The sequence below is a fragment of the Aplidium turbinatum genome, chromosome 4 (genome assembly GCF_918807975.1).
Source record: "Aplidium turbinatum chromosome 4, kaAplTurb1.1, whole genome shotgun sequence".
NCBI classification, from domain to species: Eukaryota; Metazoa; Chordata; class Ascidiacea; order Aplousobranchia; family Polyclinidae; genus Aplidium; species Aplidium turbinatum.
The window spans coordinates 4,230,983-4,244,240 of NC_137475.1; the positions used below are offsets into that span (position 1 = coordinate 4,230,983).

The window sequence follows — 13,258 nt, forward strand, 5'->3', positions numbered from 1 at the left end:
ACTTACTATTTGACAGACGGTAAATTCCCACAAACAATTTCTGGGCTAGTTAAATAGTTAAATATTTAACTGATGTTTAACCACACCAACTTCAAAAAGAAATCAAACAAACGTCCTCAACACGCATTTGAAACGTATAGAAATAACTAAAGCACGATCATTTATAGATAAATTGCGCAATTGTTGGGTTGATAGACCAAAATTACTTGGTGATCCCGTTTGCAATGATGACCCCTTAAATTAAACTCAAAGTCTACAACTCTGCCCTCTATCTATAAGCACATCATCCATGTGCAGTTTGTACACCTCCTACGTGTCACGTTCAAACCACGCCACATTACTGAACCTCCACAGTCCACCCTGCTTACTCGACGGCTTGGGTCGCAAATTTGATTGCTTTTTATCACAAAATTGAAATAAACGTTCCTGTCTTATGCGAAAGTGCAAAATTTAGATAAGTGATTATAACAGCATAAAACTAGCGTTGAATCAAATAAAATAGCCTATAAAGCTTAGAACTACAAACGCATTGCAATACTAATACATCCTTATAAATGTTTGGAAAATATAGCGAAAAGAAAGCCATTGACACCAGTGGCCTGGAACATTGTCTATGGTACTTGAAAAAGAAAAATTCAACAAAAAGTGTTTAGTATTGATCCGACAACACCCACCCTTGCATCGGTGGCTGCCATGACGTCATCCTGATGCTGGTGCGCCATTAGATTGGCGAAGCTCAAATGCTCATCTGCTAAAGAAGATAGCCTGGCAGGAACTACATGCTGATCAGTGTTCTCTCGCGGGTGATCTCCCAAATAAAACTGACCTAAACACAACAAACATATTATAAGTTTAATACAAATAAGGTTTTATCATGTCTGTCTGTTCGTTTCGTATTTGTAAGTTAGATCGTACAGATTACTTTTGGCAAAATTAAAACGTAACCACAAGTTCCACTTCACGCTAAGTTGTCCGTCCACACGCAATGCCTTAACCACACCAGCAACATTTCTTAATGTACTTAATAACCTATCGAAGTATTAATTTATTAGCTAATATATGACACACCCAATGCTTGGTGGCCGGTGGCAAAGCACCAAACAATAGTGAATTAGAACATCACAAAAAGCCAAATCAATAAATGAAAAAATAGAACTATAGCAGAAAATGAGTTCACTTGATTGCGTCACACACATAAACAACCAAGTAACGCGACCGGATTTAACATTAATTTATTTATATCGAACGATATCGGCAAAATAATGATAGACCGATTTCTTCCAACGGTCAAGTAACTTTTACGTAAACATACCGGAAATACGTAAAAAAAATTCGAAAATCTCAACTGCAATCAAAAGGGGAATGACAAAACTTTATCACTATGTTTCTTTGGTCCAGTTGTTATGCGGCGATGTAAAGTTTGTATGAATAGTTCACTAGATAAGTGGACACTGGACAGTTATAAGTTTTGTTGAAATTATGAGATTATTCGTCCAGCTTTAACAGCTACCCATACTGGGGGCACGCTGAATGCCAAAAAAAATTACAAAAAGTTATAATATAACAGGCCTTAAAACTCGTGTTTTTTCCCGGCAGCCATCGTGGCCTACCGAGAGCTCCTTCTCGGCGGCCAAATCTGCGTACTTGGAGGCCAAAATACAAAATAACGATAGCACAAGTAAATAGAATTGACTTGCAACAATGCTAAAATAATCACGTAGTGTTGTTGAAGTCCAGGCGACGTCCTGCTATAGAATCGTTGTACCACACAATAACTGCTTTATCGGGATTGTAATCCGGCATTGCGGGACCATCTTACGACACTAAATTGTTTCAACTGCTCGACGTGCTCGCTGCTCAGTAAATTGTTTCAACTGCATACCGCCTTTCATAAAACCTGACCATTTATTTCATACCGTTATCATGTCACCATTTGGGGTGTGAAGTCACTAACCCACAGCGGAAACATTTCTCAACTCTGAAGAAACGTGTTTTCCCCCTCGGATGTCAACTAACCTACCCAGACAACAAAATCCGTCATTTTTACATTGATTCTACGTTTGCTGTCGTTAAATCAGTGTAAAAGTGACAAATTTTGTTGTCTGGGTAGTTCTCCCTTTTCACAACGATTCAATGTCCGACAACATTGAATCTACACAAACACGACAATATTGCCAGCCGATGTAAATTAGCACTTCGGATTAACATTTTGCTAAAATAAATATCGGAAATTACAAACAAGACTTATAGCTGGATATTTTCCATACAATAGCAAATGTTTCCGCGCAATGCAACAGTGGGGATTATGACGCGCTGACCTAATTCTGCGTCACTCTTTGATACTACATATTTTCGACAGTTAATTTACGATGATTCTATTGCAAAATTAAATACGGTAATTAGCTAGAAGAAACCAGCGGCCAAATTGGCCGACTGAGGAGACAGCACTAGCGGACATTCAAGCACTACTTAGCGGCCATGGCCGCGATGGCCGCCGGCTGCTTTAAGGCTTGATATAAGTATTTACGACAACACAACAATATGTGATATATAACTATTTTATTAAATTACAGTATTATATGTATGACCGATGATGAACCTTGTTTTGACAAAACCAGTCACTTTAGGAAAATAGCTGTGTGAATAGTGCCACTCATAACGAGCTGTATGTATAAACTGCTTACTTAGAAAAAAGCAAAGCAGAAAGGAAGTCAAGCCTTCTAAGCAAACCTATGCACGTTCAGTCGTTCATACAAAGTTCTATTACCAAATAACAAATTTCCAGCCTGCTCAACACTATCACTACCACACAAGTGGTAATTTGACTTTTCTTCAAATCGAGTAATAAAATTAGCAGACATGTAATCAATGGTTCTAGGACACTTGCCCCCTGGACAACTGCCTCCCCCGCACAACTGCCCACCCGGACAATTGCCACCCGGACAATCGCCTTCGGACTCCATCAAAAAGTGCAGTAAAGTTTTTTCTTAATTAGCGCTAATGGTTTGATTCTTATTTGCGACAGAAAGATATATAAACATCGCCACTAGAAATGTAAAAGTCAAGTACATTGCGATTTTCATGGTCTTCTACAATGATTGCAATGCGAGCTGAACAGTCTTGATAGCGTTTTTTGGGCAGTGCTGCAGGAAATCCTGCAACCATTTGGTTGATTGTTACCGTTGATAAAGCCTGCTCGCTCTTTAATACGTCCATAAACTTCCAAACGTTTGGATGACATGCAGTAGCCTAATGTTAGCTTGAAGGTGGATATGCCATCCTTCCGACGAATTGTTTGTGCGGGGAAGATCTTCCACTACACGATCATCCATGCTCCACATGCTGATCGGAAAACGGGGTGATCGTCTGTTGATGTGTAGCATTCTTCCGATAGAGACATCTTCAAAGTAATCTACTGTCGAGTAAGCTTTTGTTGGCATAGTATCCTGAAGTGTTTCAAACGCACTAACTACGCCATTTGGTCGAATGAAAGCCAGAGCTGGAAGCATACGAATTTTAAGAGCAAAGTCAGCATCTGCCTGATATTGGTCTTGCAATCCTTCCGCCTACCTTTCCTTTGATCGGTGTAACGATGTTACCACCAAACGTCTTCGCGCTATGAATAAACTTCACAATCACCAAGCCATGCTTAAATTTTATTATTCTGTTAGTATTCATTATCCAGGGGCAGTTGTCCGGGGGGCAATTGTCCTATGAGGGCAATTGTCCGGGGGGCAATTGTCCAGGGGGCAGTTGTCCGGATACCGTAATCAATATGTTAAAAGACTATAATGTTGCAACTTGAAGTTATTGCATTAGTGTTAAAACTGCTGCCCATACATCAGCTATATATATATATACACTAAATTTTGTAGAATAACATCATCAAATGACATCATTTTTAATGTTCTCATTTTGCCTATAATAATTACAGCAATACTTTCCCAATACCGTACCTTGTAACTTTGATGGATCGTTCATAACGCCAGGCAGTGAGCTTTGGGGATGGACTTCTGGTTGTGGTTGAACATTTGGTGACTCCCTACCACTGTAGTCGTTACTATGATCTGTATTTCTTAACTTTCCAGGACCTACACAAGTAAAAAATTGGCAATTAACTGGAAGAAATTTCTGGTCTTTGAGCTATATGTATACAATTTGCTATGACATAAGGTATTTTGGAATAACAGACATCTAAGAAATTGTGATTATTAAAATTATTTAGCCACAAGTAAAATCACAATCAAAAACCACTTTCAGTCACTTTGTTTTTTCATTTGAAAATACAGTATAATATTATTAAAAATTTATAACAATTGTGATAAGCAAAATGACAAAAATAAATTAATTAACAGTTGAATAAACATGTGCTCATGATAAGGTAACAATAACAATTTCAAGCAGAAACCGTGCATCTGGCAACAACATACCATTTATTCCACTAGCCATTTTCTATAACTTCAAAATAATGCTGAGGTCCAAAGCACTTGAGGTGGTTCAAGTTAGACAAACACAATAAACGCAAACAAGCAGTTTCAGTCCAAGTAGGTTCACAATCTCCTGCGAAAAACACAACACATAGTAATTGCAATAAGATGAAAATTGTAAATAAGTGGATGAAATAGTTGAAACTAGGGATGGGAAATTCAGAAGAATTCACTGTTTACTAAATCGAATCCAGAATTGAATCCAGAATACCGAATCCTATTAACTTCCAGGCTCCAGCAATGCAAAAAGTAAAAAATTTCATGCAATGTTTATTTGTAATTTTAGACATGATTAAGCAACACAATCAAAATGGTAGATGTTTGTTGAAGTGCAACACATTAAGGCATTCCAAATGACTGCCAGTCAAACGGGAGCGCAGCTTAGTTGCTGTTAAGCCGTCAACAGGAAAAGCATCGCTCGGAAGATGCTGATGTGGTAGGCATGTCGAGATATTTCAGAGCCAACTCCTTCAGCAGCGGCATCTGCTCAATGTTATTACGCCACCAGTCAAACTATCGCAAAGTTGCATACGCACGAAACAGGTGGATTGAAAAAAGCATTAAATGATCAACTGAGCATGAGCAATTGAGCATGTGTACAAAGCATAAAGAAAATTGTGCGCTTAGTTTCTTTGATTGCTCATGCGAGCGAGTGACGTAGGGATGCATGCGCCGTGCATGCACAATGCACGCAAAAGGTTTTTGAAAGTGCGGATGGTGTCAGTCAGTCAGTGCAAAGAAAAAAGTGAGTAAACCACACTTTTTTCAGTTCACTGTCTCAAGCTGACAGCTGGCAAAGTTGCAAGACTTGTGCATATCTTTAAGGGTCTGCTACTATTCGGTGAGTCCGATTCGGTGAGTCCGATTCGGTGAGTCCGATTCGGTGAGTCCGATTCGGTGAGAGCCTTTTTCGGTGAGAGCCCTATTCGGTGATTTTTTTGAATTTTTTTTTGAAAATTATTGGGTACCGTAGCCTAATTAAAACCCTTAACCCCAAACCCAAAAACCCAAACCCCCAAAAAACCCCAAAACTCCCAAAAAAACCCAAACCCCAAAAAACCCCGAACCCCAAAACCCTATAACGGCAATGATAATTAGGCTACGGCGCGCAATAATTAAAAAAAAAAACTCACCGAATAGGGCTCTCACCGAAACAGGCTCTCACCGAATAGGGAACTCACCGAATCGGACTCACCGAATCAGACTCACCGAATCGGACTCACCGAATCGGGCCATTCCGATCTTTAAAACCAAATCTTATTACCCGGTTTTATTGCCATTTTGGATTCGGATAGTTTAAGATCTGAATCCTTCTGGATTCGGTATTCTGAATTGCCTATCCCCAGTTGAAACTACCAGCTTGGACCTTGGATTACTGAGTTTTCATAAAATACTCAACACTTCTATAAATTTATAAACAATTTTGAAAAAATAAATTTAAATGTCCGACAAAGACGAAGCTTCCGGAAAGGCAAAACTAACCCAAAAGTGTTATCAAGTTTGCGATCTAATTCTAATGGATAATTGGATATGTACCGGTAACTAAACACCACAGCCCATAATTTATGCTACATATAATATAACTTAAAACTTGAAATAGCACCAACAAAAAAACTTAGCTTAGTGAATTAGAGCAAACAGTTAATAAGCAGAAGTCACATGTAATTTTGTTTGCCAGTCATGACCACATCTGTTGGCGAAGAAAAATTCACCAATGGAAGTTTTCAAATTCCAACACAATTAAAAAACTCTAAACAGTTAAACTTTATTACTCACAATTGAATAAACATAAAAAACAATCTTCATCCAGAAAATATAGAATGAAATAGTAATGACTTTAACTGGTGCTCAGCATTAAGTAAAATTAAAAAAGTGGCACAAAAGACATTATGGAAGCAGCAAAAACACACTATCATCAAATAAGCCAATCAAATTTTAAGTCAAATTTGCCAAAAAAATGTACGCATCTAAGCTGTGTCGAATCGAGGTCTTATAGAATTTCGCTTGCAGACAATACAAAGTCTGATATTTTTTTACTATTGCATTATTTATCACACTTCATGCTATTTATTCACCCACAGGTTGTGACTAAAGTCAAAGTTTTTGCATAAAAATCTGGTGACAATTTTTTAACTTAAACTGAAACAAAAGATGTAAGCAAATGCAAAATACCTTTTAAACTTTTCTTGATTACAAATGGAGTAAATAGGCACAGCATTAAGATTAAAACTTTGCAGGCACGTTGAGTTGCCTTCAATGAATGGGAAAATTTTCAGGTAAAGTGCCTGGTTTTGATAGATTAAGTATGAACATTAACTGCTAAAAATTTTTTTAACAACCTAAACAAAAATTTCAAGATACTGAAATAACACATCATAATGAAGCTGTAGACCTATCATAGGCTAATTTATAAACCGGCTGGATTATTGACGTTAAGTTCAGACCTAGGCAAACTTCAAAGTCATTTGTTGATACTGCTACGGTAGTTCAACACAAGATGGAAGAGATCATCTTGTGTTTACTGCCACAGCACACTGGGCTATAGGTTATTTTGTATTTTTCTGACTATGCTGCCTTTTATTAATATAATAATTTAAAATTTTGAATTACCTGTCATGTTTTATATAGGCTAATATGAATTATTAATGTCGAATAGACTTCCTAGATTTTCTGGTTACGGTAACTTGGTTCAATGCAATGCCGCTCACATGATGACACAAAAATACAGCTTAGTCAACACTCTTTAAAAGTATTGAATTGACACGTGATACTGATACACAATCAAAAAGTCAACAACTAAGATAACCCTGTTTCAAATTTGTATTACCCTTTTCTGAACCAATTGTACTTTTGCATGAAACATTGAAAACATACGCTCTGGGCCTGCCGCTGTTTCTAAAATTCACAGGTTTACGTTCCCATTTCATTCTAAATCGAGAAAAAAGTTTTGACTTGACGAAAAACTACTCTCAGAGTTGCCAAGTGATTACAGAAATGCAAAACAAAATACTGTAATGAAATAGCTTAGTTCAGGGATGGGCAAAGTTGTTCAAAGAAAGAGCCGCTCGCGGATAAACCATAAACACCAGCGAGCCGCAAAATCAGTTGAGATAACATAACAGCAATAAAAACACAATGATTGTTTATCCATGAGTTATGCACTTGACTCACTAATGTCTGAAAATTTGGACGATAAGTTGTTGATGCTGTGCGAATTAATTCTTCCAAGTGTTCATTTGTCAAGGTTGCACGATGTTTTGATTTTACAAAGTTATAAATTCTTATAAAAATAAATAAGTAAGTTCTGGTGCTACTTCTAAGCTTCAACCAATCGCTGCTTATAGCGACTTTACTAAACTTCCAATTGTTGCTGACTGAACGCAAAATGAGCCGGGAGAAGCACAATGTTGCTTTTTGATCTTTGTGTTGTATTGGCCGCAAATTAGATTTTGAAGACAGTGTAGGCCATGGCCACCTGGAGATGCGGCCTGATTTGTCACATTTTGCAGATTTTGATTACAGCTACTGCTAGTGCTTGACTGAAATTTTTTGAGATGTTTTCACTTTTTGCGGTTTCCTAATGACATAAAACTTTTTTGTTGCCTTTGGGAAGCAGTAGCAAATGAGAAAAACTAAGTTGAAAACGCAAAATCAAACTGTTATTGAAAATTAACAGTCTGACTAAAATCTTCGAAATCAAATTTTCTTTGTTTTTCAACATGTGAAGATGTTAAAACCTAATGTGTCATCTGGGAAAAAGAATAAAGAAAGCGTAAGAATCTAATTAAAAAAAAAATTTATTCAAACGTTCGCCCAAAGTGAGAAAAACCTGAAAATTTCTGCAAAATGTGACAAATCAGGCCGTATCTTTAGGTGGCCATGGTGTAGACTAAGTCACAAATTTTAATTTATACCAACCGATTTTTGCGCCCCTATCAATGTGGCGCCCATGGCTCGAGCCATACCTGCTATACCCTAGGTACGCCACTGCTTGGTTGACAGTCCGAGATACATTTATAAATTATAATCTTAATTTTTTTGTAATATTACGATTCAATACAAGAGCCACAAAATTTATGTTGAAGAGCCGCATGCGGCTCGCGAGCCGCATTTAATTTGCCCACCGTTGGCTTAGTTGTTTTTATTTATGACCACTTCAGCGAAAACAATACACGTCAACACAGCAAAGGTCGAGAAAAATGTGACAAAACACGAACGTTAAAAAGTGCTTGAGACCAAAATAAGTTATTAGTAGGGCCAATAAAAGTCATATTTTTTTTGGCAGTACAGAAAGTTATCAAACTGATAACAGCTGTGAAACAACGACGTTGTTACGGGGTCAATTTAAGAAGTTATAAAGTCATAAAAAGTCATATTTTCTGTTTTAGATCATAAAATATGACTTTTCATTTTTACTTTAAAATGCAAAGATTGAACCCAAGTAACTTCGTAAATGCAGTTCAAACAGCTTCTGTAAACATTGCAATTGGATAATTTGTGGATGAGGGAGGCAGTGGGAGTTCTCAAGCTGAGTTTCACGAAGAATTGGAAGAAATATTTTCATTATTTTCTGTAGCCTAGTAATAGCATAAAAAGTAAGTCATCTATGGTAATAGCGCTTGCTGTTTGATATCTATTTGCATTGTGACATCATCTTTATACATTATTTTGCAACACACAATCTATAACATAAAGTAAAAGAACAACTTTACGTCCACTTAGAGAAAGCCAACATGGACCTTAGAGAGCCAGTTATAGAAAGCCTAGTCTATATTGATTAAAGCAATCTTATATCCAAGTGGGCTACAATACATTTGGCAGGATTGTGGAGTCGGATGAAAAATATCTCCGACTCATTGGTTTATAACTGGCCGACTCCGACTCCTGACACGTCAAAGTACCTCCGACTCCACAGCCCTGACAGAGCAGTGGAACCAGACGAAAATTAAACAATTTTAGTTCCTTCTTTAATAACTGCCCGACTTTTCATGTCGGGGGGCCCGGGGCACCTGCACCCTCTGCCTCCCTAAATCCACAGCCCTGATAGCCCATTTGGTAGGTTGTGGCAAGGTAGGCCTATCCTATTTCGAAGTGTTGTTGCCGGGGAATAATTCCATTCACTAGGTGCCGCTGAATGGAAAGCATTCCTGAAATACGTTGCTCAAGCGTACACCCCGAGAGTCGAACCAGCACCGCGTGATCTTGAGCCGGGCGCGTAATCACTAAAGTTAATGGGGGAACCTAATAGTAAGCCACATTGTTTTCTCTGAGGGTGCGACTGGTGCAAATCTCCACACCTCATAAAACTTTAGCGCTGCATATAGGAACATTAGCTTACCGCCTTACATGACAGAACGCGTAGCTCCGCTTTTCCAGCCATATTAGAAAGATGATTTGCAATTTTTTACATCTTGTTACAATTAGCTTGCTTTAACAAACAACCTTGGTTGTTTGTTTGAATCTTTATCCTCCTCGGACTGAAAAAGTCTCTGATAAGTTATTCCTTCTAGTTTCGTGTCCTACTTGCAGAGACATTTGACACAGGGCCGGTTATCAAGATTGGTAGAATGGAATTTCCGATTGTTGTTGCCGAGGAATTAATCCATCCACTAGGTGCCGCTGAATGGAGAGCAATCTTGAAATGTGTTGCTCAAGCGCACACCTCGAAAGCTGAACCAGGGCGCCGCTTGATCTTGAGTCGGTAACCACTATGCTAATGGGGCGGTCCATTAATTACCTTAACCTATCTGTTACTGCTTACTTTTGGCGGCAAGAGTTACTGGCCGAGACCATCAGGTCTACGTCTCTCTTATTGCTAATTACTCCGTCGGCTTATATCAAATAACAACGGGAAAAAGTATGTTGTCGTTGGTCAAAAGCCTTTCTTTATCGCTTCAATCAATTTATTTTGCAAAATATATTTGTGATTGTGTATTTTAGGTAGAAAAGGTGATAAAGACTCGGTTTTTAACCTATTTTCGCCATTTTTTGGTCAAATTTCTCAGTTCACATTTTATATTGAAAGTCTTCTTGCGTTGAACACAGAATTTCATCAATTTTTTTTTTCGTTTCTGTGCAAACAGTATTCCATGCACTTTTTGCATTACAAAGCAATTTGCGCAAATAACAAATTACCTTCCTAATTATTGTCTGCCAGCAAAGAATGACTCATATCGCGTCAGAACGCGACTCCCTACCCAGACAGCAAAATCGACATGGAATCAATGTAAAAATGACGGATTTTGCTGCCTGGGTACAAAATGGAATTTTAACGCCGCTGACAAACACAAAATGAAACCGCATGCTAATAGTAAACTGTCAATCAAGCTATTGAATATATCAGCAAATTTCTTGCATTTCATAACTGGCTGTGACAAATTTTGCAAGTTAGAGGGTGAAATGTGATTTTGAGATGTTTTAATAAAATTTCTCCTTTGCGTTTGGAGCTTTACAGAAACTTAAATACAGCTAGCATCGAGATATAAAATTCAGAAATTGTAATGGGCTATATAGTGCAGGATTTAGTACAGTTCCTTTAGAGTTTTTTGACTTTGCTTCATTCTAATTAAGTAAAGCTAAGATGGAACTTTGTCACCAACAGCTCTGACCAATGATCCACCAAAAATGTTGTCCCTTGAACCATAGTTCATGGGTTAGCACAATGCCTAATTGAGGGACAATAAACATGTTTCATTTATTTTAGAAATTATTGTGTACTGTAAGTGGAGTGTAAAATATTATAAAATGACTAGCGAAGCTGGTGATGCCTCAGCAATTGTTTCAAGTGTTGGGTATGAGAAGATAAGGTTCTCATTGTACGAAGCCTTCGGCACTAAGGAGAGTAGGGTGGCCAGGTCCTTTTTCTCGGCCGCCTTTCCTGCAGCAATTATGCCCACCCAATTTATTACACCCTTGGTAGAGGTGAGCGGCGTTTTCAACAACCAGCTGAAGCCGGGAGTGGAACCACGTTTGCATAATTGGAAAGCCAACGTCTTATCCGTTGCGCCCTCCCACCGCCGTTTGCACTTTGCAGGCTGCATTCAGTCAAACAAATGAACAAGTGGTACAAGAGTTCTAAACTCTGCAAAGCGCTACAATTTATTGTTCCACAATTTAAAACATTTAGTCAGGACTGAATCTCACAATGAACTACTTGGCATAAAACATAAATTACATCACCTTAAAATAAACAAAACGATTGTGAATTCACTAAAACACGTTTTGTCATCACAATGAGGTTACGGAACATACAACTACCAAACAAACAAGTCAAGTGGTGTCCTCTGGTCATAGGCGTACGGGAAAGTTGGTGTTTGGAGAAGCAAAAAAACTCTTGCCCAAATATAATCAAATGCGCTCAGATATTTTTGCTACAAAGCATAGACCACCTGGTTAAAACTTCTACACTGCTCCCAGTAGTCTGGTATATACTGCAAATGCAATTTGTCAACTACCAGAATCGCCCAAATAATGCAAAAGCACCATAACCAAAACCATTCACATAATTCAATACAGAAAAAACCTTTCACATCAATAAGATAATAATAGGCCTATTTCAAAACACAAATTGTCAGAATGATAAAAAATCTTGTCAGAATGATAAAATAACTAAACTGGTACGCTACATTTTCAGCTGAGTATTTTGATATTGTAAGTTATGTGTTTTTCCCAAAATTTGCAAGCATCTGGATATTTTCAGATGTTGAAAATAAGTTGAAAAGTTTTTTTCGAAATTTGATGAACTAAACTTGCAGGCTACAATTTCAGCTGATCATGTCGGTAAGTTATACCTTCAAAGCATAACTTTCAATATTGGAGCACATTGGATTGGGATATACTTTTCATAAAATGTGTAAACATCTAGATATTTTCTGCTCAAATTTTTCAAACACTTAACAAATTACACTTTAATTTCAAATCACACTCTTACAACTTCAGTATATTCTTTAAATTTCACATGCATTAAATTCAACATAAAAAAATAATTTTGATTATTTGAGCAAAAAATCAAAAATAAGTTCAATGTTAATGAAACTTTTGGAACATGCTGAAAGTCCTTGCCCAAACTTTTATCTAATTTTCGACTAATTGAATAGTTTGGGTGTGCGGTTGCACGCCTATGACTCTGGTAGAAATCTAGCGGGAGTAAAAACTTTTGTTTGAAGCACTTGATACTTCACCCTAATTTAAAAACACTATATTAGTGACAATATTTAATTTTGGAAACATTTTTGATTGCATTTTAGCTGAAATGTCAGACTAGTTGTTTGTTTGATTGACAAATAGGCTATGCATCGTAAATCGTAGGAATGATGTAATGTAAATACTTATTGTGAATAAAAACCCAAAGTTATATATACTCATAGTGATGTAAAAACATAATAATAGCCTATCTGTCGACTGCCGAGCTATGTAAATATAGTCGTTTTCCCCAGTAAGTAAAACCGTCCTTTGGACATCAGAAAACTGACTCACAGTTACCAAATCAATGTAAAAAGACATGTTTTGACGGCGGGTAAGCTTGCAGCTTGGTTTAAAATACAACAAATTACGTACATATCATGTGTTTGAAAGAATAAACGTCATTTAGACACAAAATTCTGCAATAACTGAACGTGAAAGAAAAGCAACATAATTTAACTTTCTGGAACTCCATTTCTAATGTTAATTATCAAGTTAAAGACGGTAACGTCTCCTCAAGGAATCGAAACCTGTCATGAAATCACAAAATGAATGCAGGAATGTTACAGGGCTATCACGCGTCAAAACAA

At 37.4% G+C, this 13,258-nt stretch overlaps 1 protein-coding gene across 2 annotated transcripts in view; it reads right to left on the reverse strand.

Annotated features, from left to right (window-relative positions):
• The window catches only part of LOC145768589 (band 3 anion transport protein-like), a 34,595-nt gene extending 27,759 nt beyond the window's left edge, over positions 1-6,836 (reverse strand). For both annotated transcript variants that reach the window (XM_082580118.1, XM_082580117.1), the window contains exons 1-4: positions 6,660-6,836; positions 4,431-4,560; positions 3,957-4,091; positions 675-826 (exon numbers count right to left, since the gene is read on the reverse strand). In XM_082580118.1, the coding sequence (XP_082436244.1) occupies positions 675-826; positions 3,957-4,091; positions 4,431-4,449 (306 nt within the window). In that variant the 5' untranslated portion in view covers positions 4,450-4,560; positions 6,660-6,836. The remainder of the gene's footprint in view (positions 1-674; positions 827-3,956; positions 4,092-4,430; positions 4,561-6,659) is intronic.
• Positions 6,837-13,258: the final 6,422 nt, after the last annotated feature.